The sequence below is a fragment of the Oryctolagus cuniculus genome, chromosome 5 (assembly GCF_964237555.1).
Source record: "Oryctolagus cuniculus chromosome 5, mOryCun1.1, whole genome shotgun sequence".
NCBI classification, from domain to species: Eukaryota; Metazoa; Chordata; class Mammalia; order Lagomorpha; family Leporidae; genus Oryctolagus; species Oryctolagus cuniculus.
The window spans coordinates 18,129,617-18,156,636 of record NC_091436.1 but is presented as its reverse complement, the minus strand read 5'-3'; the positions used below and the strand labels follow the sequence as shown (position 1 = coordinate 18,156,636).

At 48.7% G+C, this 27,020-nt stretch overlaps 2 protein-coding genes and 1 pseudogene across 2 annotated transcripts; 2 read left to right on the top strand and 1 right to left on the bottom strand.

The window, feature by feature from the left end:
- Positions 1 to 495: 495 nt before the first annotated feature.
- On the bottom strand, positions 496 to 8,245 carry RAET1E (retinoic acid early transcript 1E). The gene is made up of 6 exons (XM_051836811.2): positions 8,116 to 8,245; positions 6,593 to 6,757; positions 5,686 to 5,949; positions 5,176 to 5,445; positions 4,380 to 4,508; positions 496 to 1,337 (listed from the first exon to the last, which is right to left on the bottom strand). The coding sequence occupies exons 2-5, from the start codon at positions 6,708 to 6,710 to the stop codon at positions 4,390 to 4,392; spliced, it is 771 nt and encodes a 256-aa protein (XP_051692771.1). The 5' UTR covers positions 6,711 to 6,757; positions 8,116 to 8,245; the 3' UTR covers positions 496 to 1,337; positions 4,380 to 4,389.
- A 794-nt stretch (positions 8,246 to 9,039) lies between these two features.
- Positions 9,040 to 10,052, top strand: LOC100342754 (dehydrodolichyl diphosphate synthase complex subunit NUS1 pseudogene; annotated as a pseudogene).
- A 2,958-nt stretch (positions 10,053 to 13,010) lies between these two features.
- On the top strand, positions 13,011 to 20,388 carry LOC103347295 (UL16-binding protein 1). Its single transcript, XM_051836805.2, has 5 exons — positions 13,011 to 14,199; positions 16,124 to 16,381; positions 16,772 to 17,047; positions 18,425 to 18,556; positions 19,359 to 20,388. The coding sequence occupies exons 1-4, from the start codon at positions 14,112 to 14,114 to the stop codon at positions 18,547 to 18,549; spliced, it is 747 nt and encodes a 248-aa protein (XP_051692765.2). The 5' UTR covers positions 13,011 to 14,111; the 3' UTR covers positions 18,550 to 18,556; positions 19,359 to 20,388.
- Positions 20,389 to 27,020: the final 6,632 nt, after the last annotated feature.

Here is a 27,020-nt window from a genome sequence, read left to right as displayed (position 1 = left end):
ATAAGGTAGGCCTGAATGTGCAGAAAGCCCCATTGGCATTTGTCAGCTGAAGCCTTTTATTTACAATGTATATTCTGTCTGGTATGTCTTGGGAGACACACTCATAAAAGTGTGTGCTTGGCTGATGGAATACTGAGCAATAGGTTTTAGGGTATCTATTTGCACCTGATTTGATCAGATTTGGGATTAACTATTTGTGCCCTAATGGCCTAACAGATCTTAACACTGTTGAATATCAAGTTTCCAGACATTCTTGGGTTTATTGTTATCTTTTATGTTCTATTGGTCTATTCTTTCTATATCTACATTAACACATCATTCTTTTAAATACCATATATTTAAAATAAGTTTTAGTATCAAATATAGTGAATTTAAGTAAATCTTTTGAATTCTCACATACACACCTGAGTAACACCACATAGATCAACAGTATTTTTAACACATAGAAGCTCCCTGAGGCCTTTTTCTACCCAACCACCTTTCTTAGGGGTAACCCCTATTTTAGCTTATATTACCATTAACTGTTTTTCAGCTTCATTTAATGAACCAAGATATTACAGTTTGACAACCTCATGTGTGTTGCTGTGTGTCACAGTATTTTTGTGTTGTACAGAATTCACAGTGTAGTATAAACAGTGTAAATGTATGAAGGTAACGTGAATACCCATCAGTTGTTTCCCAGCTTGGGACTACAATGAATAAGCCTGCCAGGAACATTCCTGAGTATGTCTTTTTTTTTTTTTAAAAAAAAAGATTTATTTTATTTATTTGAAAGACAGAGCCACAGAGAGAGGTAAAGACAGAGAGGTCTTTCATCTTCTGGTTCACTCCCCAGATGACTGCAATGACTGGACCTGCGCCAATCCTCAGCCAGGAGCCAGGAGCTTCTTCCAGGTCTCCCATGTGGGTACAGGGGCTCAAGGACTTGGGCCAACCTCTACTGCTTTCCCAGGCCATAGCAGAGAGCTGGATCAGAAGAGGAGCAGCAGGAACTCGAACCGGCACCCATATGGAATGCTGGTGCCTCGGGCCAGGGCTTCAACCTGCTGCGCCACAGTGCCGGCTCCCTGAGTATGTCTTTTAGTGGATGCATGCTTATATGTCATATCCATGGTTGACAATCAGAAAAAGAACTCTTTTCCCAAATTCCATAAATTACTGATATGCTTCATGGGAGCGGGAAGAGTGTTAGGACTGACATCAATATGGTGCATTTAAAAAGATTGACATTCTCTGGTGCCCATGTAGAGATGAAAGAGCCCGAAAACAGCAACCGCCAGGCATTAAGGAACTCTGGTGAGCTGAGCCACGCTCTCTGGTGTGGAGTGTTCTTCAACCTTTAGAAGAGAAGCAGGTGTTTGCTTTAGATTCGGGGGAAACACTGGGACAGGTCATCTTAGGCCCATGTCCTGCCTCTGGTCTCCTGATTTGAGACACTCCCAGTCCACCCCTCTGTGGTGCCATTTAGCTTTGGCCACTCTTTTCTCTCCTCCATTCAATCAACTAAAGCAGTGCCCAGGAATGCTAATGATGTCGAAATAGGATTGTCTCATGGACACACACAGCTCTCTGTGTTCCTCTGGGGCGGTGGGGTGGGGGTTCCTCCCTGTGATAGGAAGCCCAGTGAGTCACAAGGGGAGGCTCTTCCTACCAGTGGACCCATGCCTGGGCCTGCCCTGCCTGTTAATTCTATTCAGATCAGTTGTTGAGCCCTGCCCAACTCCTGCCCAGTATAGGAGTGAATTTCTCCAATTAAGTATAGGTGCCAGGAAGAGGCTGGCAGAGCCAGGAACCTCCAGGAGTCCATTCAGGCCCAATCTCCTTTAAGTCCTCACTGTTCAGACCCATTTTGTAAAACTGGTCTTCTGCCTCCTTCCTGCTCACTAATCCCATTTGTTACTGAGAGTGACACCTGATTGCCAACTTGCTTGGTTGGGGCAGTAGCTCCTTGACAGTGACTTCCACCAGGGGTAGGGCTAGACCTTTGTGCCTGCAGCTGTTTGGATGAGACAGATCTGGATCCACCTTGCTCCTGTCCCCACCTGAGGCTGGGCATGCACATCCCTTGTGCTTCTGCCACCACCACACACACAGGAGTCCTGATGAACAGAGTCCTGCTCGGGAAAGCTGTATCTTGCCAGCTCGCTTGAACACTGTGGTTAGCTCACCTTTCTTCATGGTACCCAGGCTTAAGGCAGAGACAGGCTTCAATCTTGGCATTATTTTAAGCAACTAACAGGGTGGAGCCACTTCTTATATCAGAATCATTGGACATCACTGAGCCATGGATGGTGCAAGTGATTTTCCTCATCGTAGTGAATCTTAACTTTGGAATCCTCAGAGAGCTCCAGGAACTATAACTCCAACCCTAGACTTCCCATCATTCGAAATGCCATGCTGAAGCTTTTGGGGGGTCTTCAGCTATCTCAGGCCAGTCATTATGAGAACAAAGAAAGCGATTAAAGAAAGAATTTTTAGGGTTATGGCAGTGATGGAGAAAGAGTGCGAGCTAATGGAAGAAATTTGGCATTTTACCTGGCATATAATAGTTTTCCCCTTCACTGTATACATATGTGTGTATCTATATCTATATATATAGATAGATACATATAGCTATATTAATATATCTGTGTATATAGATACATATACACAAACATGCACACAGAGGTCTTCATAAAGTTTTAGAAAATCCATATGAATAGCTGCATGGATTTCAATTTCTTGGAATATATATATATATATACACACACACACATACATTATTTCTTATGTATTTTATTCTAATCATAAAAGTATATAATCTATTTGTAATTTAATTCATTGTACCATTGAGTATATTCCTGATGGGAGAGAACTTTGTGAAGACATGAATGAGAATTAAAGTCTTTCCTTAAATTTTTTAAACACTTTTTTTGGTTGTTGAAATGTGACATCCCTACAGGAAAGTGAACAAATCTTAAGCAGCAAGCTTGATTGATTCTTATCTTGATGTATTCTAAAGCCAGAATCTACCTGCATAGTAATCTGTCAGATCAAGTTGTTGATAATTACACAAGGTATCCAGTGCTCTCTGACTTCTATTACTAAAGATTTGTTTTGTTTGCTTATGAAATTCATATAATAGAATCATACAATGATGTCCTTTTGTGTCTGACATTTTCCTTCTGTCTAAAGAGTCATACATTTCACATGAGTCATAGGCCCTATCTGTGACAACCATTCGCATTTTGTGTAGCAATAGTTTAATCTTTGTTCCCATATAATGTTCCATCTGTGAATGTATCCCACTTTATCCTTCCTACTGAGCCTGTGCTGTAGGGTATTTGAGTATATTAATAGATATATCAGTTCACATGTCTTATTCACCCCTGGCCCTATACCTTTGTGTCATGACATTGAGTGAGTCAGCACGACTTGTAGATTCTGCATGGAAATAACAGTACACAAAAGTGAGTGTGAACATATAAATAAATTTCATTAAAACTCAGTAAATATATATATAAGTACATATATTCCTATATATAATATATGTATATATGATATATACATATGTGTATATATAGAATATATTCCTAACTCACATTCCTCTTACCCAAATAGGAGAAAATGCCAGTAGCAACTCTAATTGTTCCTGACATGGAGGGAAATTAGATGGAAAGAGTGTCAGAGTAAAACTGAAAGTGATTGGGAGCCTATGTCTTATTTTGGACACTGTATTTCCCAATATTTTAGCCCCCTGTTGCAAATTGTTCAAGATGGCTAAGTCAGTACATTGTAAGGACCCTTTTTAGGTCATGGAAGGAGCTCCTGTAAATGAGGATTTCTAAAGCTGAGGCTTCATTAGCTTCCTGGAAAGTCCATCTCTGAGTGGGAAATGATGTGATTCCATTGGGAGCCAGCCTGCCATTAAAGGCTTGCTTTACCTTCTAGGATTGGTCTAACATGGTCACCTTCTCTTGGTCCAGGGAAGATGAGGAAGGTGATAGATCATCTCCTTGGACGTTAAGGAAAATGGTTCAGAGAAGTCATGCAACCCAGAGAGCAAGCAACATTCCATCAAAGGGCTGGGGGAATGGAGACAACACCCCGCCGAGTCTTTCCAGATCTTAGACCCTGCCCCACTGTGGAGGAGATTCTAGTTTTGTTGCTTCTATCCCTGTACTTCTGTGCTGCCTGAACCAGCCTCCTCTGCCCCAGCGACTGAGCAGACCTCAGCCTGCCTGTGGAGTTGGGAGTGGTGCTAGATCTAAGGAAGGGCACCATTTCTGTGGAGGGATGGATGAGTGGACAGGGCTGTGCGCAGGACCCAGGAGTCACTTCTGTCTTCTCTTTACTAGACCAATCCCTCCCCAAGAACCAGAAGGCAGCTTGCTCCTCACCGTCCACAGCTCATGTTCTTATAATGGCCATTTTGAAGATGACAATCAGGACTAAGCAGATGCAGACCGCTGCGATGATCCCCAGTATCAATAAAAACTGGTTAGTGTTTGCAGTCTTCATTGTTGGTACTAAAACAAAAAGCACAAACCCTGTCAAACATAAAATGAGACCTTCCCCTTTGCTGCTCTCCCCAGGAAGCCGTTGGTGCCCACATTTTGGCTGAGTCATTATGTGACTATTATTCTTCCAGTTCCTAGGATATAAAGATGAGACTGGTGGTGTCCTGTTCTCACGGGACTCATTTCTACTGATGTAGACAGCCAAGATCCATCCAGTTGCCACACCACTTGACATATTTACTGTGGGTAGAGTGTTTAAGAGGATGACACCATGATTAGGGCTTAATTCTGACTGGGGAAGTTGATGAAGGCTCCATGAGAAGTGACATTGGAACTGGCTGAAGAGTAACTGTCACAGAGGCAGAAGGAAGGCGAGGAAGTTTCAGTGGTCACACACACTTGGGGGCCATTTCCCAGACCATTTAGTGTAAGATGGCCGGTTAAAGAGGGAAGGGGATTCTATACAGAGGAAGAAACAGTGGGAGGTGAGATGGTGGGAAATCCTTGAGGCAGTCACTGACCCTCTACACATGAACCCCACCAAGAATCAATCCATCAAGTTTTCCATCGCACACACACATACTGACATCCACAGGGGGAAGGCATTAAGGCCTTTAAAGAGTCACCACCTCCTCCTCACCCTGCTCAGGTACCTCCGGGTAACTCAGTGGCCTACCTGGCATCTCCTCCCAGTGCTCTAAGAATTCTTTGAACCAGTGATTGCAATCCCCCAATGAGATCTTCCGCAAAAACTCTGCCAGGTCCCTGTTCTTCTCCCACTTCTCCTTGAGCTCTCCGTCCTTGGTATTAACTGTGGTCCAGTTCATGTTCATTGCATCAAAAATCAGGAACATCTTCCTCTCGATGCTGCTGAACTGCCAGGTCGCACCAGTGCTCTGTTCTCCTTTGCGATGGCAAAGCATCGTGGCCAGCAGGCTAGGCAGATCTGCAATCAACACACGAAGCATCATTCCTGACTCTGACAAATCCATCACCTCCCAGCAGGGCAAGTGCTTCTCTGCACATTTAGGGGCCCATATTCCTTTCTCCCTGACTTGCCTTCTCCTGCTCATTTGGTCCCAGGTGTCTCTAAGGTTGTGCCTATGTCCAGCTCTTTTACACAACTACTTCCAAAGCCGCCTCCACCAGACCCCCTGTCTGTGTCCCCACCCCGTGCCATGCTCACCTCTGGTTTTGTTTTCCTGCAGTGTGACATCAGGTAGGATCATCCTGAGCTCTTGCCCGACTTCTCCCAGTGTTTGGGTCAATTGTTCCCAGGCTTTGGTGGCATTGACCTGCTCTCCCAGAGCCCCCAAAGGTTTGACCCTATTGCTGTTGCTGTCATATTGGAGGAAAGGTGCTGTATCCACTGAGCCCTGCACTACAAACCAGGGCTGTCCAGGACTGGCCCGAGATCTGACAGTGAATTCCAGGCAAAGAGAGTGAGCATCTATGAGAGAAAAAACAAGGAGAAGGACTGGGACAGGGAGAAAATGGTCATTGGACCCCACACATCTGTGAGCCCTAGACTCCTTCTCATTGGTCTGGCCAGCAGAGGCAGGAGTTTCTATCCTAGACCCCCTCAATCTTCTGGACCCTTAGCCCTGTCTCACCTTGAGCTGGGTGGGGTTAATGAGATGCTTTGATGCCCCCATGGACTCCTTGGGCCCCTGTCAGGAGGGTTCATCTGACAATTATTTTTAGTGACATCTGTCAGGTTCTGATGTGCAAATTACAAGACAGGGTCTCCCTGATACTTAAAACAGTGGAACAGAAGGGATTTTTCAACAGATAGGAAAAGCAGGCATCACAGGACACAGGAAAGATGCATCATGAGTCCCAGGAGTCCAGGAAAAAAAAGCTCCTGGCAGTAGAGAGAGAGCTGCCACATGTGAGCTCTGTGTCTGCCAGGGTGCCATGAGCCAACTGTCTGTAACACCCTTTCCAGCAAAACCATGCCTTCCCTCCCATCTTGAAGATGAGGTGTCCACCTGCTTGGGACCTGCTAGGAGCACCAATCTCCTTTATACTCTCTTCGTGTTTCTCCCCCTTCCCTCCTCCTCAGCCAGGTCTTGCAACCCCAGGGCACTCACAGTTCCGAGACAGCAGCACTGGCTGCCAAAGACTTGCAGGGTACGCCAGAGACATTCTGCAGAGAGCGGCAAGTACAACGTAGTTGAATGCATGCATAGCCAACCTCTTCTCTTCCATGGTGTGGGCTCGGGCCAGTCTGTATCCTTGAAACACTGATGACCTACCTGTTGAAATCCAAATGAAGAGAAGTTTTGTTGAGGGGGAGTTTTGTAAGCATCAACACATAAATACTAAGAACCAGAAAAGGACTAGTAGGTGGCCATTGTGGTGCACCAGGTTAAGCCTTTGCACAGGACCCCCACGTGGTATATCAGACTGTCTGAGATCAAGTCCTGCTTTCAGTTTTTTAAAAAGCATTCATTTTATTTATTTGAAAGGTAGAGTTACACAGAGCAGAGAAGAGATGGGGGGTGGTGGAGAGAGAGGGGTCTTCTGTCTGTTGGTTTACTCCTCCAATAGATGCAATGGCCAGGGCTGCGCCAGTCTGAAGCCAGGATCCAGGAGCATCTTCCAGATCTCCCATATGGGTGCAGAGGCCCAAACACTTGGTTCATCTTCCTATGCTTTATCAGGCACATAAGCAGGGAGCTGGACTGGAAGTGCAGCAACCAGATTGGAACTGGTACCCGTATGTGATGCTGGCACTGCAGGCAGAGGCTTAACCTGATGTGCCACAACACTGGCCCCATGCTTTCACTTCTAATCCAGCTTCCTGTTAATGTGCATATATTAGCCTTTTCTGTTGCTGGCATTATTTGGGGGAAATGAATCAATAGATTGAAAATTTCTGCCTATCTCCATCTCTCTCTTTGTCACTATGCCCTTCAAATAAAAATAAATAAATAAAACTTTTAATAAAAAGCATTAAAGAAAAGGAGACATTAAAAAACAAAGTTCAGTTTGAGAAACCTCTCTCCTCTCTCATCATCACTTCAAATCACCTTCTGGGAGGCGCAGGATTGCTGTTATGTGAGCGTCTTTGTTCTGCCCTCCTTCCCCCAACTTCCCCTCCTCCCCTCCCCTCTCTTCCTCTTCTCTCCTTTTCCCTCCCCCCCTCCTACCCTCTCTTCTCTCCCATCTCCATGTTTCTCCCATGTTCACGCCGCCTCTCCCACCACCCCTCTCCCATTCTAACCCTTCTCTCTGACATGAGTGTACAAGTGCAGCCCAGTGTTACTCCCACTCGCTGATGCCCTGCAGCCACTGGTCTCCCATCGCGGATGGGCCACATCACAGGGTCCAGCAGAACCCAGACCTCAAGAAGCACCGAGTGGTTCATCAGTAGGAAGGGTCCTGGGCTCTGATTTGGAATTCTGGAACTTAGTAGAAGTTAACGCTTCAGCGTAGCTTTGGACTTTCCACCTGAGGTTTCCTCTTAACGTTTTATGGCTTTGCTCCCTTTCCCCCTCACTTTTACAGATGTTCCATGTTTGCATTTTATCCCCCACTCTGAGTCAGCCCCAGCCACTCTCACAGGATACCCCAGACCGGAAGCCTTAAACAACAAACCTCCGCTGCTCACAGTTCTGGAGGCTGGGAAATCCAAGGTCAAGGAGCCGGCAGATCAAGTGGATGTCCAGGGCACTCTCTGGTGTGCTGACAGGTGTCTTATACTTTCTCCTGGTAGAGAGACATGAACGAAACCTCCTGAGTCACGCAGGCTCCATCCGTTTACCCAGTCCTGTTGTGAAAGCTCTGTGCAGTGCATGCCCGTTGCAGAGATTCCTGCACAGGAACTGGTTCAGACACGGTAACACCACCCGTGACTCATGCCATGTTTGAGCTCCACCCTGTGCCAGGGATCCCGGTGGTTACTTGAAGTGTAAGACCTGTTTGGTGATACCCTGGGGCAGACCAGGGGCTCTCATCATGCTCTCAAGGGCTCTCATTCTGGGAGTGTGAATGGGCGGCTTTCTTTAACTCAACCAAACAGACCGCAAAGTTGAATAAGGGTGAGCAGAGCCTGGAGAGGGGAGAGGGGAGGGAAGGATGGGATGGGGAGAGGTGGGTCAGGGGGACAAAGTCGCAGTTAGACAGAGGGAATGTGTGCTGATACTCTGTGGTAGAGCAGGGTGACAGCAGGCAATACCATGTTCGGTGTACTTCAAAGTAGTTGCGAGGGTAGACTTGCAATGTTTCACCTCAAAGGAATGATAAATGTAGTGGACAGACTAGTTACCTTGATTTGATCATCACACAATGTATCAAAGTGTTGTATCATACCCCGTCAATTTATGCAATTATGTCAACTAAAAATAAAATAAAATTTGAGGAAGATGGCGGCGGGGGGCGAGGTGAGGTGTTGGCGGTAGAAAGGGGTTCGGGCACGGGGCGGGGGTGGGGGGACCCGGAGCGATGGCCCGCGCGGTCGCCGGGGCGGATAAAAAGCCGTCGCGCCGCGGGTGTGGGAGGGAGGGAGGGGAAGGGGCCCGAGCGCCACAAGAGTATGACGGGGCTGTACGAACTGGTGCGGCGGGTGCTGCACGCGCAGCTCTGCCTGCACCGCACGCTCACCTCCGCGTTCGCGTTCGGTTCGGCACCTAGAACTGGATCTGGCGGCGCTGCTGTCGCGCCGCCTCCGCTGCGGTCCTAGCGCCGCTCGGCTTCACGCTCCGCAAGCCTCGGGCCTTGGCAGGAACCACCGGCACTACCGGCACCCGCGCTGGGGCCGGGTCTGGCCTCCGCCCACCCCCGGCTGCGCTGGCGCGCGGACGGCAGTTCCCTGGACAAGCTGCCTGTGCACTTGGGCTTCGTGATCACCGAGGAGGAGCCGGAGCCCAGCTTCTCGGACATCGCGAGCCTCGTAGTGTGGTGTATGGCCGTGGGCATCTCCTACATTAGCGTCTACGACCACCAAGGTATTTTCAAAAGAAACAAGTCCAGACTGATGGATGAAATTTTAAAACAGCAACAGGAACTTCTGGGCCTGGATTGTTCCAAATACTCAACAGGGTTTGCAAATAGTAATGACAAAGATGATCAAGTTTTAAATTGCCATTCAGCAGTGCAGGTGCTGTCCCCAGAAGGTGGAAAAGCAGATATTGTGAGAGCTGCTCAGGACTTTTGCCAGTTAGTAGCCCAGCAGCAGAAGAAATCCACAGATTTGCATGTAGATATGTTAGACAGTTTACTTAGTTCAAATGGTTTCCCTGATCCTGATTTAGTATTGAAGTTTGGTCCTGTGGACAGCACATTAGGCTTTCTTCCCCTGGCACATCAGATGGACTGAGATTGTCTCTTTGCCTTCCCACCTAAACATCAGTTATGAGGACTTTTTCTCTGCCCTTCGTCAATATGCAGCCTGCGAACAACGTCTGGGAAAGTAGTCATCCCTGGTTGTGTAATTTGATTTCAGGCTTTTGGAGAAAAGGACCCAAGTGACTCTGATGTTTACAAACCACCTGTGAGACCTGTACACACCTAGTTCATACCCTCACAATGTATCAACACATACAAAAAGTGTCTTACTTGAGAGCGAGTGAGTGTGTGTGTGTGTGTGTGTATGCACGTGTGTATGTATGGAAATAAACTTATAAATGGGAGAAGTATTGGAGAAGGAAATATGTAGACCTGCAACTTTGCGCAAATAACAATGATGTTTTAGGAGCTGAAATTCCAGTTATAAAGACTTCAGCCTCTATTACTTCCCTGTTTTTGTGGGGAGAAGAGGAGGTGACTAGAATAGTTTTGGTTGTTGTTTGGGGAGAAGGGAGTAATTTTTGTTCAGTCTTTCCTAGTGACCAAACTTTCATTTTTAAGACTAATATTCTGCTTATTAAGTGGAAGTATTCTGAATTTGAGGGTGCTTCAGAGGAGTGGAGTCCTGTGTTGCTCACATGATAAAGACTCTCGCCGTCAAAGCAGAGGGAATACCTACCTTCATATATCCGTCCATTTTCATTTCTTACTTCATTATATTCAGACAGGGTGACCAGAAAGTGTCCTCTGGTATCTCTTACCTGGTGTCTGAGTTGTGAAGATCATTTGAAAAAGAATTCTTACTACACTGAAATTTAAGTATTGAATTAAGCAGTCAAAAAAAAAAAAAAGGTGAATAAGTTGTAATGTTACAGAGAAGATAGAAAATTTCCTTAAAGAGGAAGGACAGTTTTTCTTTTTTGTTGGTGGGTAATATGCTGTCTAGTACCTAAAGTTGGTTTTAAGAATGTTTCCATTAACTGTTTTTTATTTAAAATAAGCATTTGAGTAAAGTGAGCAAGCAGCTCTTTTCCTCAAAAGTGACCTGTTTCTTTATGGAATAACACCCAGGAATTTATTCAGTAAATCCCAATGGTGACTTTGCATAAAAGACCTTTAAATAGGATTAAGACCTATATGGTAAAGAAAATGTTACCAAAGTCTACAAAAATATTTAATTTTACACGTTCTCTTTTATGACAGAGAACAGCACTGATTCTGTTATTTTGGAAATAAATAAATGATTTCTTTCGTTTTTTTTTTTTTTGACAGGCAGAGTGGACAATGAGAGAGAGAGACAGAGAGAAAGGTCTTCCTTTTGCTGTTGGTTCACCCTCAGCACCGCGCTGATCCGAAGGCAGGAGCCAGGTGCTTCTCCTGGTCTCCCATGGGGTGCAGGGCCCAAGCACTAGGGCCATCCTCCACTGCACTCCCTGGCCATAGCAGAGAGCTGGCCTGGAAGAGGGGCAACTGGGATAGAATCCGGTGCCCGATGGGGACTAGAACCCGGAGTGCCAGCACCATTAGGCAGAGGATTAGCCTATTGAGCCGCGGTGCCGGAAGCAGCCACTTTCAAGGCTGTGTTGGGGTCCTGCCTTCCTTCCTCTCTGCAGCCTCCTTTCCTCTTGCTGGCGGCTCCACTTCCCACCCAGCTCCCTGCTATGGCCTGGGAAAAGCAGCGGAAGACGGCCCAAGTGCTTGGGCCCCTGCACTCACGTGGGAGACCTGGAGGAAGCTCCTGAATTCCACTCGGCCTTGCCCTGGCCATTGTGACCATCAGGGGTGTGAACCAGCAGATGGAAGACCTCTCTCTCTCTGTCTCTTCCTTTCGTCTGTAACTCTGCCTTTCAAATAAACAAATTTAAAAAAGTCAAGCTGAGATTACCAACAGCAAGGATATAAAATGTGGAGGGGTTACGACAAGATTCACTTAGCATCAAGTACCGGTGTGTGAGGTTAGGCAATGAAATTAGTGTGTAGAGAGGTTAATTTTATTTTGCTGTTGATATTCAGAGATCGCTTTTTGTCAAATTTGATTTGACATCTTAATTCTGTAAAATATTGAAACACCCCCAAAGTCAAATTTACAGAAGCAGATGTGCTCAAACAAGCCCAGCTTCTAAGTCTGCGGAAAGACTGTGTAGTGAGTGAGCATCTCTCTGTGAGACTGTCCCCACAACGGCCTTCCCCACCCCCAGCCTGGCCCCGCCCTCAGGACAGCTCCTCTGCCCTCCTCCCTCTTCTTGCTGGTCCCCACACTGCTGTGCAGCAACTTCCTCTCATTCTTTTGTTACAGTAATTAACTGGTGACACTTTTTTTTTTTTAAGATTTATTTATTTATTTAAAAGGCAGAGTTACAGAGATGTAGAGACAGAGAGAGATCTTCCATCCCCTGGTTAACTTCCCCAGATGACTGCCATAGCCAGAGTTGAGCCACTTGAAGCCAGGAGCCAGGAGCTTCTTCAGGGTCTCCCATGTGGGTGCAGGGGCCCAAGGATTGAGGCGTCTTCTAAAGCTTTCCCAGGCCATAGCAGAGAGTTGGATCGGAAGAGGAGCAGCTGGGACTAGAACCAGCGCCCATGTGGGATGCCGGCACTGCAGACGGCGGCTTTACCCGCTATGCCCCAGCTCCAGCCTTCCAGTCTTTCGCTTCATAAACAGATGACGATGGATTACCTACAGCGTGATACAGTCACGCCACCAACGCCAGGCAGAGTTCAAAAGAAGTAAATCGATTCTTGGAAGATGTTCAAGATGTACTGTTTTGATTTACAAGCCAGGGACAGTGGAGCGTGTAGCTATATTTTCAACATAAGCATCGTGGCGCCGAGCGTGGCTGGCGCGCTGGAGGGTGCAGCTGGCCGGGCCCCTGGGCGCAAAGGCGGCGACGCCCATCCCGATGCTTCGTTTGGCTGCCTTTGGCTCCGCCCGCCAGCAATGAATAAAACTGCCATCCCTCAGGAAGTGCAGGGCTCAAAAGAGACTCAAGAAAGAGACTACTTAGAAAGTGTGTGTTTTCCCCATTCACATTTAGACCACTTTTATCAGGATGTATAAGCATGGAAAAAGAAACATTTTTCATGTCATTAATTTAATAATATTAAACAGCAGAAGTGGTGAAAATAGCCAATGGTGGCGGGGATAAAACCTGTGCAAGGCTGAAAGAGCTAAAAATAAACTCCAAACATATTCTGGACAGCAAAACCCGAACATTCCCACTAAGTTATTGTCCTTGAAAAAGGCAGGAAAATAAAAAAGATAACAAATTAGTGCCAAAAAGCCACCACTGATTAACCATGAAGGCATTTGGAAAATGGAAATGTGGAAAAATGCAAAAGGCTGCTTTAAACAGGACAGCCAAATCACTTCTGAATCTGACTTGGAGAACAGCTTTAAGGCTTTCTGTTATGCACACCGTGGTCTGGGCCACCGTGCAGGTGCTGGACTCTGGCCTTTGGATTGGACAGAAGCGTCCCAAGGAGCAACTCCACTGGCCACTGGCTGCGCAGCCTCCGCACCCCTTTAACACCAGAGCCCTGTTAGCTCTGAGCACTCAGGGCAGGACAGGGCAGGTCGAGTTGTCTGGCAGGGGACTGAGCTTCTCACTTGCTGCCCCTCCAACTACTGAAAACAAACAAACAAACAAAAAAACTGCTCAAAAAGACGCGAGCAGAAAATCAGTAAAAGAGACAGGAGAAATCTCACACACATTTAACGAAAGCAGCAAACTTCAACAGGGAGAAAAATTTCCAACAACAGTGCTGGAATTTACCTTGTGGGAGACAGCCCTGCCCCCTGTTTTAGACTCAGCTCCGCGGCTCACTAGGCTAATCCTCCGCCTTGTGGTCGGGGCGCCGGATTCTGTCCCGGTTGCTCCTCTTCCAGTCCAGCTCTCTGCTGTGGCCAGGGAATGCAGTGGAGGATGGCCCAAGTGCTTGGGCCCTGCACCCCATGGGAGACCAGGAGAAGCACCTGGCTCCTGGCTTCAGATCAGCACAGTGTGCCGGCCGAAGCGCGCCGGCTGCGGCGGCCATTGGAGGGTGAACAAATGGCAAAAAAGGAAGTCCTTTCTCTCAGCCGCAGTCAGAAACTTGAAACAGGAGTGGTATAATTCTTGGAACAGGAAGTGAGTGGTAAAGCCTGACAATGAATTAACTCAATTACCTCAGCGCGGCCAAAAGTTCACCCTCCCTTCCACCCTCCACCGGACTTTTAAGCCAATAACCGCTCGCTCTGGTTTGTAAAGAGGGGAGGAGCGGCGGCGTTGGGGTGCTTAAATACCAGGGCTCACACGCCTCCGAGCTGACACTCACTCCAGGATGGAGCTGCTGCCTGGGCACGGCTTCTCTTCCCTGCTGCTTCTACTGCTGCCTCTGCTGGCAGCTGGGCTCTGGGCACCGCCGGCTGGTGAGTGCTTTCAGGGCAGGGCACAGGGCAGGGAGAGAGGATGGGGACCTCCTCGCGGGCCTGCGCTTCTCTGTGGAGGCTTCTCCCAGAAGTCACAGGAGGAGGATGGGAGGGGGTGTGGAAACTGCTGGAGCCCCAGCCCCGTCCTGGGGAAGGTGGGCGCTGAGCCAGGGTGCACGCGGATGAGAGCGCACCCTGCCTGGAGGCGACTTCGGCCATCCCCCGACCCCGCCTGCAACCACAAACTCCCCTTCCAACCACCAGCGCCTACTTGCTATGGCACCTCTCAGCGCCTACTTGCTGTGGCACCCCTCACAGCCTCATCCTGACACTTCCCTCCTGAGTTGCTGAGTCCCTGTGAGCCTCTGAGCCAGTCTCAGCACGGGACCAGGAACGCCGGGCTTCCAGTCCAATCTGTCCCTTTCTCATCTGGCAGGTCCTGACTTCTCCCCTACCTGATGGTGATGGCGATGGCGCCTATCCCCTGCCTGAGGCCGTCCCAGGCAAGAACACCCCCAGCCCAGGACCCTAAGTCGAAGGAGTGGGGACACCATCCCCCCACCCCCAACCTGTGTTCAGGCACCTCACCCCCAACCTGTGTTCAGGCACACTGTGTGTGTGAGAGTCAGCAGTGGATTCTGTCCTGTGGTGGCTTTTGGTGGCCGCAGGGAGAGGAGTGGGGTCCTGTGGTTGCAGCGTTACTGCTACTCCTGTGCTGTCCAGCGGAGTCCTGGGTCCACATGGGGACACTCCCTGCAGCCGAGGGGTGAGCTCACCTCGGAGTGAGTGGTGCTGCCTTGCACTGGCATCAGTGGACAGGCTCCCTGCTCCTGCACCCCAGCAGGAGTTCGTCAGAGGCAAGGGGCATGGGTGGCTCCAGCTCAGGAAACTGAAGATCTGGGCTCGAGTTCTGTGATTTACCCAGGACCAGTGTCCATGGGATGCGCGTGGAGATTGCGGTTCCTGGTGGTGGATGTTGGAGTCCTCGTGTGCTTATTCCCCGAGTTACCCAGGCTTTTCTACAACCAGAGTCCTGCAGTAAAAGCTGTTGCTGTCTCTCACTGTAAACCTGTGACTGCCTTGACCTTTCCTAAGAAAGAGTTTCCTCTCCTCTCACTGGGTCCCGCTCAGTGCTGCTGTTTTCAGTCCTCGTCTGGACAGGAGATTTGGCCTCAGGTGCGGGTAGGGGAGGCGGTCATCATCCAGCCACTGTGCTAACTGCTTCTGCCAGCTTCTTCCCGGTGTGTGGTGTCAGCCCTGGTTGGGTCCACGTAGGAGCATGTGTGCGTGCACTCAGGTGACAGGTGCACTCCTGTATGTCCACCTGTCTGTTCACACTCTTCTCTGTAGGACCCCCCAGCTGACTGATCTGCCCTGATCGCCCACTCCTGCCATACTCTGGAAACCGTGTTTCTCAATGCTTCCCTCCTATGCACACCTGTCTTGGTCTTTCTTTTGCCTCTTGGAGTCAGTTCGGCTAGAAGCTCGGAGAAGACAGTGGCTGTCCAGGGACCACCCACACCAGGCTTCCCCTGCTGCTGCCTGGGCCAGCATCGTCTGCGCCAGCTTTCTGGAATGTCCATGTGGTTTGCACTTTCTTATCACGTGGTGTCGGAGTTTCTGTTCAGATGCGTGTGAGCTTAGGTACTGTGTATGCTTACACAGGACTCCTGTCACCAGCCCCCTCCGAGTCTAGTGGGCCATGCCGAGGACCCTGTGTACTTGGTCAGAGCACCTGAATGAATTACAAGGAGCACAGGTGGCAGAAAGTCGGGAGCCAGTGATGGAGTTGCAATGGCGGGAATTGATTTCCATGCGTCCCATCCCTGCCCTTCAGGTGGGCTCCTTAGACTTGGAGCTGGGGGAGAGGTTGAGTGTGAGTCCTTTTTCATCCCCACACCTCACTCGTGTTTCTCTTCCACAGATGCTCACTCCCTTTGCTACAACATAACTGTCAATCCCAAGGCCAGACCCAGACAGCAACGGTGTGATGTTCAGGTTCACGTGGATGACAGGATGATTCTGCACTGTGATTGCAGCTTCACTCAGATCAGCTTTTTTGACCCCCTTGGGAGGAAAGTGGATGCCATTGACAACTGGGCAGAGCAGACAGAAATGCTGCGAGACGTGGTGGACACCCTCAACCAGCAAGTGGTCGAAATGAAACATTCCACAAGCAAGGGTGAGCCTGAAAGACCCTGGGCAGAGGGCAGGTTTGTGAATAAGGACTGAAGATTTCCATGTGCAGAAATGGATACTGGGGTTCCTTTGGAGGCCCAGCAACAGGGCAGGAGTGGTAGGACATCAGGGCGAGGCGATGAAAAGGGGACGGGAGTGGAGGATCCCAGGTGGGGCAAAGGGTCTGTCAAGACTGATCTGGGCACGGGGAATTTCTTATGTTCCTGTGAAGTTGCAAGTTGGCCCCACTCAAGTGCCCCAGGAGGAAGTGCAGGATGCAGAGGACAGAGCAGTGCCAGGAGATACCAGAGGGACGGTTGGGAGAAGTGGATCCCAGGTGGGGCAGAGGACCTGTCAAGACTGATCTCTGACAATGTCTTTCCAATGGGGGCAGATCCCCCGAGCTTGCAGGGCAGGATGTGCTGCTGGTGTGGAGCCAGCGGCGGCAGGCACGGGTCCTGGCAGTTCAGCTTCGATGGACAGATCGGCCTCCTCCTTGACCCAAACGCCAGAAAGTGGACAGAGGTTCATCCTGGGGCCAGCTGGAATAAGACGACCTGGGAGAATGACAGGCAGCTGACTGAGTTCTTGCGGAAGGTGTCCATAGGAGACTGCCCAAGGTGGCTGGGGAAATTCTTGTTGCCCTGGAAGGTGATGTTGGAGACTACAGGTAACTAGGGATAGGGGTGGCGGGAAGGGGTGCTCTCTGGAGATGAGATGACGCCACCGTAGTGTGTGCATGCAAGGTGTGGGTGCTGTGTGCATGTGAGTGTGTTGTACCCGGGTGTGTGTGCATGCGAGGGTATGGGTGTGTGTGCATGTAAGGGTGTGGATGCTGGTGCGTGTGGTGTGGGAATGTGGGTGTGTATGAATGAGAGTGTGGGTGTGACGATTTATGTGTGCTGTGTGAGCCTGTGAGTGTCCTGTGCTATGTGTGTGCCAGGGTAGGGTGCTGTGTGCAGGTGTGTGTGAGCCTGTGTGTTTGAAAACACGATCCAGTGTGATGTGCCCCTCCCTATGACAACAGCAGCATCCACCGCTGTGCCTTCCCTCACACCTCTCCTCCTCCTCCTGCTCATCTCTTCCTCACGGTGTGTATTTCAGTCCCCTCACGTGCCCTCCTGCTGGCATCCACCCATGCCTGTCGCTGTTTCTAGACCTTCTCCCATCGCCATCCCCTCTTCCTAGAATACCAGTTCTCCCATTTCTCTGCTCTCTCTCTTTGGTCCTTCAGAACCATCTCCAGGTCCAGCTCCTGCCCCCCTTCCTGGCCACCACCCAGGAGGGATGGTCTGCATGGTTACCCTGGCTTCCTCTCTGGCAGATCTTTCCCATCCTCCCTCCGTGCTACTCCAGGACCTGTCACAGCAGCTGCTCAGTATAGGTGCCAGCTGTGTGCACGGCTGCCTTTAACAGGAGCAGGAGCTGGAAGGCCTCTCCTGGGGTTTGGAGTCTGGATGGGGGCCTCCATGTGGGGAGCAAACCGGACTAGACTGTTACTGGAATTAAGACTTATTCTATGCATCTGCTCTCCCACAATATGGCGCTGGGAGAGAAGTAAACAGCTTCCGCACAGCTGCCTCCAGTTCAACCAATTAACTGTAGGACTTGCTCCTGATTGGAGAGCAGCGTACTCGGCGTGTGGGCAGCCGAGTTGGGATTGGCGGAGGAGGACTATAAAGGAGGAGAGAGACGGCATGCACCGGGAACATCTAAGGGGAACATGTAGCTGAAGGAACACCTGTGCAGCCCCCGAGAGAACCGGCCGGCGGTGTGCCGCTCCCCTGCGGAAGTGGGGAATGCGGCCAGGGGGAACTGCCCTTCCACGGAGGTGGAAGGGATAGTAGCCAACCCGGGAAGAACCAGCAGCAAACCCGGGGAGGGCCGAGCAGACGAAAGAACAGCGCAGGGTCCTGTGTTGCTCCTCCACGAAGAGGGGGAGCGACATAATGGTGCCGTGACTCGGATATGAAGCCTAGGCAGGGTTTAGTGTCGTTCCTCCATGAAGAGGGGGAGCGACACCTCCAGTCTTCTGCTTCCATTTCAGCGTGGCCACCCACAACCTTAGGAGTAGTTGCATCCAAGGCCACGGCCACCATGCCCATGCCCTGGGCCTTTTTCCTGCTCCTCACCAGCTCAGTCCTCCTTGTCGTGCAAGGGGAGCCATTCTGAGTGACAGGTATGGAGGGCAGCATTGGGAGGGAAGCAGAGGGCAGATGGGATTGGCTGGGATGATGGCAGAGGGAATTCCCCAAGTCCAGTCCTGTCCCCTGGACTGCACTGTCTCATTCTGGAAATGAGACGAGGAAATCAGTCCTCATGTCCCTCAGAAGCATTAACTGGGACCAGCTCAGCCCTGAGTTCTAATGAATTCTCACTGTCAGGAGCCAGCCTGGTGGAGGGGGGGGGGCCCTTTCCTACACCAGGTTCAGCAGCTGGTTCATGGCCTGTGGGTTGAAGAAGGCTTAGCCAGCTCAGGATTGTGTAGCGCAGATTCAGGGCCCAGTCACGGGATATTGGGGCACAGGAACACAGGCACAGGGTTTGTGGGCAGCAAGCAGCATGGACGCTCCACTCGAGGAGTCGTTGTCAGAGATTCCATCCTCAAAGCAAAGAGGATGCTGACCCCTTCCCAGGATGAGGGGTGGGAAGGATTTTGTAACCCAGCTCCTAAGGCAGAGGGCAGGGCGTTCCTGGTACCAGAGAACCTGTAAAAGGTCTTGGTCCCCCTGCAGGAAGAGAACTCTGGGATGCTCCAAGGTTAAAATGAACAAGCAAGGTCTGTTGTAAGCAAAGTCAACTCTCAGGGCAGGAGAGCGGGTGGGCAGGTGTATAGCATCTGTGCTGAGAATCTGAGGAAGATTCCTTCTTTATTGCATCTGATGGGGGGGGGGGTGGAGAATTCCTGAGATGGGAGGAGGACTCTAGGAGTAGCCGGGGCTGTCCTGGAGCAGGGAATCACCTGTCTTTTCTCTAACCAGGGCTTCTCCCATCTGTGATGCTGGAATCACAACCACAGTGACCGCACTGCTGACATGACACTGCCTATCTGGACATTCACCACTGGGTGCCTTTGGAGTTGTTGGGCCGTGGAAAGTGCTTGCAGCCCTCTTGGGCCTCTGGGGTCTACTCACGTCGAGCTGTGTGCACTGAGAGCTCCCCTACCCAGGGACTTTGGCCTCTGACTTCTTCTTCTGGGAAGCAGGACAAGCCTCTGTCTCCTGTGACCTCATCAGGCTGAGGAAGGATGTAGGCCCTGCCTAGGCCAGGAGCCCAGATTCCGTGCTGAGTGGTCCAGAGTCTTTATATGGAAGCGTTAGGCTTGAGGGAACAAGGGAAGTCCTAGGAAACTTGGTCGAAGAGACCCTTTTATTTTTTAAGCTTTGTATCATTGACACCTGGAAGAGCCCAGTTTAAGATCCAAGTTATAAAGAGAAACACGGAATATAAGAAGGAGAGTGACTGCAAGCAGCCGTGCCAGTGAGAGTTTGAATCCAGACTGCAAGACACTGCCTGTGCCCTCCTTCTCGTGTTAGTTTTTTACCATTTTGTTTTTATGTATTGATTCTGTATTTTAACCTGTCATGAGCCATTAGCCCAAGTTCAGGAACATTGGTGCTATGACTTGGATCACATCTCTTCACTATTTGTGCTTGTCATTCCCTGTTCTACCAATGGCCCAGCGACCCAATGCAGCGCACTCCACTGTGGGAGATCCCGTGAGACTGCCTGCCTAGCCCATGCAGTTATCTGAGTGCTGGCAGGCCCAGGAGCCCCAGGAATGTTTCCCCCAGCCCTGCCTCTGCCAATCAGGTAAACCGCTCCTGGGTGTGGCCCAGGCCCACCTGGAAAGCTAGGAGCCTATGTGACCTTCAAGCTGATTGAGAAGCATAGTGGCACCAATACCACCTTCAGCTATAGAATTAGTGCTGCCCTGAATCAGTTAGGTGCCCTCTGCCTGCCCTTTACAAGGTGTGCTTGGTGCTAATAAAGCTGTCGTGTGCCCTGAAACTTGTCTCCGGTGTGTCTTATGGAAGAGTGCTGGTGCCCCACCCATGCAGACAGTGCGCGGGACTCCCAGGATGAGCCCGCGACTGGCACCCAATGTGAGGTGTGAATGCAGGTGCAGGCCCACAATGCCTCTCTGCTAGGTGAAGAGGGTACCTCTGTCCCCTTCTAGGGACTGCAGACACAGTCGTTGGCTCCCCATGTGGACATGGTTAATAATGGCTGGCCAAGGTTTCTAACTTTACTTATCTTTCTACCTCCACACTGTCCCTTATGTGTGCACTGTGTTTGAGCACCATCCCAGGAAGGAAGCTCCCATGGGGATAGTGAGACTGCCCTGGGCACCTGGTCGCAGCATAGGACCTGGATCAGAGAGTGCATGCTACTCCATCCCTGTAGGCTGGGCCTTCCAGCTGCTCCAGGGAAGCTGGATAGGGAGCTTGGGGGATGCATGCCAGGGGGAGGGGTGCATTCCTAGGGAGCCCAGGTGAAATCTGAAACCCCAGACTCCTCTCTCCCCAGTTTCAGGCTAGCTTGGGTTCCTTGCAGGACAGAGCCACTCTCAGAACACCTACCTGGCTTTTTAAGGGCTTGGCCTCACCCTGCCAGAGGAAAAAGCGAGGCTGCTCTGTGGCTTGTAAGCTTTTCCACTCTAAGCAAGCTCTCTAGGATGGATCATTTGTGTTAGCAGCCTTCATTTACGTTTTGACAAATTTATATTTTGATGGGATTGAGGATTTTGCCAACATTGGACTGAAAAAAATAATTAGTGTGACAACATAGGAGATGGTATATCAAATAGACCCCAAGGGCCGACAAATGTATTTTGAGCTAGTCAGTGTGTCTCAGAATGGCAGATACAATAAGAATTGAGTTTATTATTTTAGAATCAGTAGGACAAGCAGAAAAATGACAAAGGATCTTAAGACCACATTGCCAAGGGAGGGAAGTTGAAAACTATTGATGTTGGTGGATAGCAAATGCTGAAGGTAGTAGCACCGTAGAGGGAAAATGAGGGCAAACATAACTGGTTGGACTCCTGCATGCACACGGGCAATCTAATATGGAATGGTTGGGCGCGGTTCCAAGATGGCAGAATAGGGAGGGAGCTTACTGATCTAGTCCAGGAGATGATAATACAAAAAGTGGAGATAGTATAGTCTCAAGGAAGAGTTAGGGACAAAACGGCAGAGGAAGCTATTCTGAAATTAAGGGACACGATGGACCTACGTGGAGGGTGTGGGCACCCACAGCTCGGGACTCCAGCTGCTGAGTGCCTCTGCACCAGCGCTGGAAAGTGAGGTGAGGTGACACCGCAGTAGCTGGAGACACTGGCAATAAGCGGCAGGAGGGGCTGGCACTGTGGCTCACTTGGTTAATCCTCTGCCTATGGTGCCGGCATCCCATATGGGCACCGGGTTCTAGTCCTGGTTGCTCCTCTTCCAGTCCAGCTCTCTGCTGTGGCCTGGGAGTGCAGTGGAGGATGGCCCAAGCGCTAGGGCTGCTGCACTCGCATGGGAGACCAGGAAGAAGCACCTGGCTTCTGGCTTCATATTGGCACAGCTCCGGCCGTGGTGGACATTTGGAGGAAGACCTTTCTCTCTGTCTCTCTCTCTCTCACTGTCTATAACTCTACCTGTCAAATAAATTTTTAAAAAGTGGCAGGAAGTGCCTAGAGGGAATGAGGCTTGAAGCCCTGTGGGGGAAAGTATACCTGCCTAACTAGAGGAGAGAAAAAATAAAAGGCATAGTACGGACACATTTCTCTCTCTCTGATCACCTTACAAAGGCATACAAGCTGATAGAGCAGGCACCACTTTGGACATACGTAAGAGCTGTGCCAGCTTGTGTCTGTGCCTGGCAATCAGCTGAGTGTAGAAACATGACTCTTGTGGGGACTGACTCTGGTGGGGAGTAATAACAGGAGGCTAAGACCTAGTGACTGTGTTGGACTTCTGAACCAGCATTATGAAAAAACAAAAACAAAAACAAAACAAAAAAACTGAGGGTTTGTGTGTCAGAACTCACGGTGTGGCTGTGACTTTGAGTAGTCGTGGTAGGGGACATCACAAGCTCAGGGAGTCCTGGTTACTCAGTGAAAGACATTGGGGAATCTGAACTTACACTGAGGACTACACAGATCCTTTGTGTGGTCCTTGGGACAGAGCAGACGAATATTACACCCACTGGGGCTAGTGCTCAGGCACTGGTTTCCATTGAGAAGAGCTCAGCTGATCACAATTACTTCCCTTCAGATTAAAAAAAGAGAAGATTTATCGCTCCAAACCTGAGTGTGTCACCTTAGGCGTGCACTTAATCCTGGAGAACTGAACACAGCTCTCTACCCACACCCAACTACAAGCCTCTAGAGATTTGTGAAGGCAGACAATCACTTATCTACAGAGTCATAGTACAACAAGTATCGCCATAAATGCTGAACAACAAACACAACAATATAAGAAATCAGAAAGACAACATGATACTCCTAAAAGAACAAAATACTTCAATACAAGATTATGAAGATGATGAGATAGAAGAAATGCAAGAAATGGAACTCAAAAAATTGATGATATGATACTTAGAAGTAATCAAAAGCAAACACACGAACTACAGAAATCCATGCAGGACACGAAAGAAACTCTCTCTCATGAAATTGAAATCTTAGAAGGAATCAAAACGAAATGAATAATTAAATAGAACAAATAAAAAAGGTAGTTGAGAGCCTTAAAAACAGAATTAGAGGCCAGCGCCATGACTCACTAGTCTAATCCTCCCCCTAAGGCACTGGCAGCCCGGGATCTATTCCCAGCTGGGGTGCCGGTTCTGTCCCGGTTGCTCCTCTTCCAGTCCAGGTCTCTGCTGTGTCCAAGGAAAGCAGTGGAGGATGGCCCAAGTGCTTGGGCCCTGCACCCGCATGGGAGACCAGGAGGAGGCTCCTGGCTGCTGGCTTCATATCGGCGCAGTGTGCCGGCCGTAGCAGCCATTTGGGGAGTTAACCAATGGAAGGGAGACCTTTCTCTCTGTCTCTCTGTCTCACTGTCTCACTGTCTAACTCTGCCTGTCAAAAAAAAAAAAACAGAATTAGTTTAGCAGAAGAGAGACTATCAGATTAGAGGAGAGAGCACAGGAAAATATACAAACTGAAGAGAAAAAGAAGAAATTAGAAATCCAAAAAATATCATTGTGAATCTATAGAATACTATTAAAAAACCCAACATTCAGGTTCCAGGAGTTCCTGAAGGCATGGAGAGAGAGAAAGGATTAGAAGGCCTTTTTAGTGAGCTACTAGCAGAAGACTTCCTGCATTGGAGAATGAAAGAGACGTCCAAGTACAGGAGGCACACAGAACTCCCAATAGATATGTCCAGAAAAATCCTCGCCATGACACATTGTAATCAAACTCAGCACAGTGAAACATAAAGAAAGGATTCTAAACTGTGCAAGGGAGAAATGTCAGATTACTCTCAGATAATCTCCAGTTAGACTCACAGCAGACTTCTCATCAGAAACCCTACAGGCTAGGAGAGCCCAAGTACTAAGAGGAAAAAAACTGCCATCCCAGAATATTATACCTTGCAAAGCTCTCATTTTGTGAATGAAGGTGAAATAAAGACCTTTCAAAGCAAAAAGAAATTGAAAGAATTTGTCACCATCCATCCAGCCCTGCAAAAGATGCTTAAAGATGTGTTACACACAGAAATACAGAAAATGATCATCAATACCAAAGAAGGTAAAGGAAGAAAATCTCTAAGGAAAAGACTATAGGAAGTTCAAAGTATAAATTAAGATATCTTTGGACAAATGGCAGGGCAAAGTCACTACTTACCAATAGTCACATTGAATGTAAATGGCCTCAACTCTCCAGTTCAAAGACACAGACTGGCTGAATGGATTAAGGAACAAAACCCATCTATTTGCTGCTAACAAGAAAGGTGCATGCAGACTGAAAGTGAAAGGTTGGAAAAAGATATTCCATGCCAACAGAAACCAAAAAAGAGCTGGAATAACCATCTTAATACAAGACAAAATAGACTTTAATGCAAAAACTGTTAAGATAATCAAAGAGGGGCACTATATAATGGTTAAGGGATCAATTCAACAGGAAGATGCAACCATTATAACTGTATATGCACCTAATTACAGTTCACTGGGCTATTTAAAAAATATGTTAAGGGATTTACAATACAATACAACACAATAGTATTGGGGGACTTCAATACTCCACTTTCGGCAATGGACAGATCAATCAGACCAATAATCAATAAGGAAAAAGCAAATTTAATTGGCACTATAGACCAAATGGACCTAACAAATATCTACAGAATTTTGATACTGCATTTAGAAAATACACATTCTTCTCAGTAGTGCATGGAACCTACACTAGGATTGACCACATACTAGGCCATAAAACAAGATTAGCAAATTCAAAAGAATTGAAATCATACCATGCATTTTCGGACCACAATGGGATGAAGCTGGAAATCAGCAACTCAGGAAACTCTAGAGCATATGCAAATACATGGACACTGAACAACATGCTCCTGAATGAACAGTGTGTCACAGAATAAAGCAAAAACTTTCTGGAAGCAAATGAAGATAACAACACAACATACCAAACTTATGGGATACAACAACAGCAGTGTTAAGAGGAAATTTTATAGCAATAGGTGCCTACATCAAGAAATTGGAAAGGCACCAAATAAATGAGCTATCAATGCCTCTCAAGGATCTAGAACAACTACAGCAAACCAAACTGAAACTAGTAGAAGAGAAATAATTAAAATTAGAAAAGAAATAAGGGCCAGTGCTGTTGTACAGTAGGTTAATCTTCCACCTGTGGCGCCGGCATCACATATGAACACTGGTTCTAGTCCTGGGTGCACTTTTTCCAATCCAGCTCTCTGCTATGGCCTGGGGAAGCAGTGGAAGATGGCTCAAGTCCTTGGGCCCCTGCACCCGTGTTGGAGACCAGAAGAAGCACCTGCCTCCTGGATTTGGATCGGCTCAGCTCTGGCCATTGTAGCCATATGGGTAGTGAACCAGTAGATGGAAGATCTTTCTGTCTGTCTCTCTCTCTCATTGTCTGTAAGTCTGCCTTTTAATAAATAAATAAAATCTTTGAAAAAATCGGAGAAGAATTCAACAAAATTGAATAAAACAATTACAAAAGATCAGCAAAACTAAGAGCTGGTTTTTGAAAAAATAAACAAAATTGACACACCATTGAAAGAGAGGAAATCTTCCCAAATTCTTTCTTTGAAGCCAGATCACCTTAATTCCTAAACCTGAAAAAGATGTAGCAGAGAAAGAGAATTACAGACCAATTTCTTTGATGAACATAGGTGCAAAAATCCTCAATAAAAGCCTGGCTAATAGAATCCAACAACACCTCAGAAAGATCATCCACCCAGACCAAGGGAGACTTATCCCTGGTATGCAGGGATGGTTCAACATTTGCAAATCAATCAATGTGATACACCATATTAACAAACTGCAGAAGAGAAATCACATGACTATCTTAATAGATGCAGAGAAAGCATTTTCCATCCGATGGTTCACTCCTCAGAAGGCTGCAATATCTGGAGCTGAACCAATCTGAAGTCAGGAGCCAGAAGCTTCATCTGGGTCTCCCAAGTGGGTGCAGGGGCCCAAGGACTTGGGCCATCCTCCACTGGTATCCGAGGCCATAGCAGAGAGCTGGATCAGAAGAGGTGCAGCTGGGACTAGGACTGATGCCCATATGGATGCTGGAACTGCAGGCGGTGGCTTTACCTGCTAGGCACAGCACCGCCCCTTAATAGATATTCTACAAAAATAAGATGGACAGCATGGGGCAGTGGGGCGGGCTAGTCATGCAGCCCCCAGGACACCACCTTTGACTCCCACAGCCAGTGGTGAGGGAGAGGCCATCTCCTTGGAGCAAGGTGAGAGAAACCTGCAGCAGCTCTGTCACTGGTGATATTGCCTGAGGGACAACTCGCGGTCCACATGACTTTGAGTCCAGCCTGGGGCACTAATGGGGACCGTGGTGCCCACCTAATCCTGTGAAGCCAGAGCATGTTGCTTTCTTCCCATCACCAACAAGGGTGCCTGGCAACGACCAGGAAGCACATGCTACCTTAATAAGGTGGGCAGAGGCTGCTGTGGGCCACACAACTGGGGGATTTTTCCTGGAGGGATAAAATGCTGTGGTCCTCACTGACTTTGAGTCTGGCCTGGATGACTGGTCGGGGGCAGGGTGCCAATTAGTCCTATGAAGGACTAACCTTCCCTCACTCAATCAAGGTGGTGGCTGAACTCAACTTGCTAAGGCACAGCACTGGCCAACTTTTATTGGGCAGGAAGCTGGCTCATCCTGTTGCTCTCTCTGGACTGAGGGGGCCCAAGGGGCTGCAAGCAGATCCCCTTCTACCTGAGACCATGGGGCCTTATGCACTATGAATGTGGGAATTCTGTGACTGTGTGATAGGGTGTGGGGTATGGCTGGGTCTTTGGGTAAGCATCATGTGAGGATTCAGAGATTGAGAGTTCCCTGAGTGCCTGGGGTGGGTTGTCACAGAGGGCTCTGTGCTCACATTGATGAACAGAGATGCAAAATCCTCAACAAAATACTAGCCAATGAAATCCAACAACAC

What these genes read in the sequence shown, in the direction of transcription:
- RAET1E (XM_051836811.2), bottom strand. Translation starts at nt 6,710, where the DNA reads ATGGAAGAGAAGAGGTTGGCTATGCATGCATTCAACTACGTTGTACTT. An exon ending in AGTGCTGCTGTCTCGGAACT is followed by an intron (nt 5,950 to 6,592) that starts GTGAGTGCCCTG and finishes TTTCTCTCATAG; the next exon opens with ATGCTCACTCTCTTTGCCTG. An exon ending in GCAGGAAAACAAAACCAGAG is followed by an intron (nt 5,446 to 5,685) that starts GTGAGCATGGCA and finishes TGTTGATTGCAG; the next exon opens with ATCTGCCTAGCCTGCTGGCC.
- LOC103347295 (XM_051836805.2), top strand. Translation starts at nt 14,112, where the DNA reads ATGGAGCTGCTGCCTGGGCACGGCTTCTCTTCCCTGCTGCTTCTACTG. An exon ending in GCTCTGGGCACCGCCGGCTG is followed by an intron (nt 14,200 to 16,123) that starts GTGAGTGCTTTC and finishes TCTCTTCCACAG; the next exon opens with ATGCTCACTCCCTTTGCTAC. An exon ending in GAAACATTCCACAAGCAAGG is followed by an intron (nt 16,382 to 16,771) that starts GTGAGCCTGAAA and finishes CAATGGGGGCAG; the next exon opens with ATCCCCCGAGCTTGCAGGGC.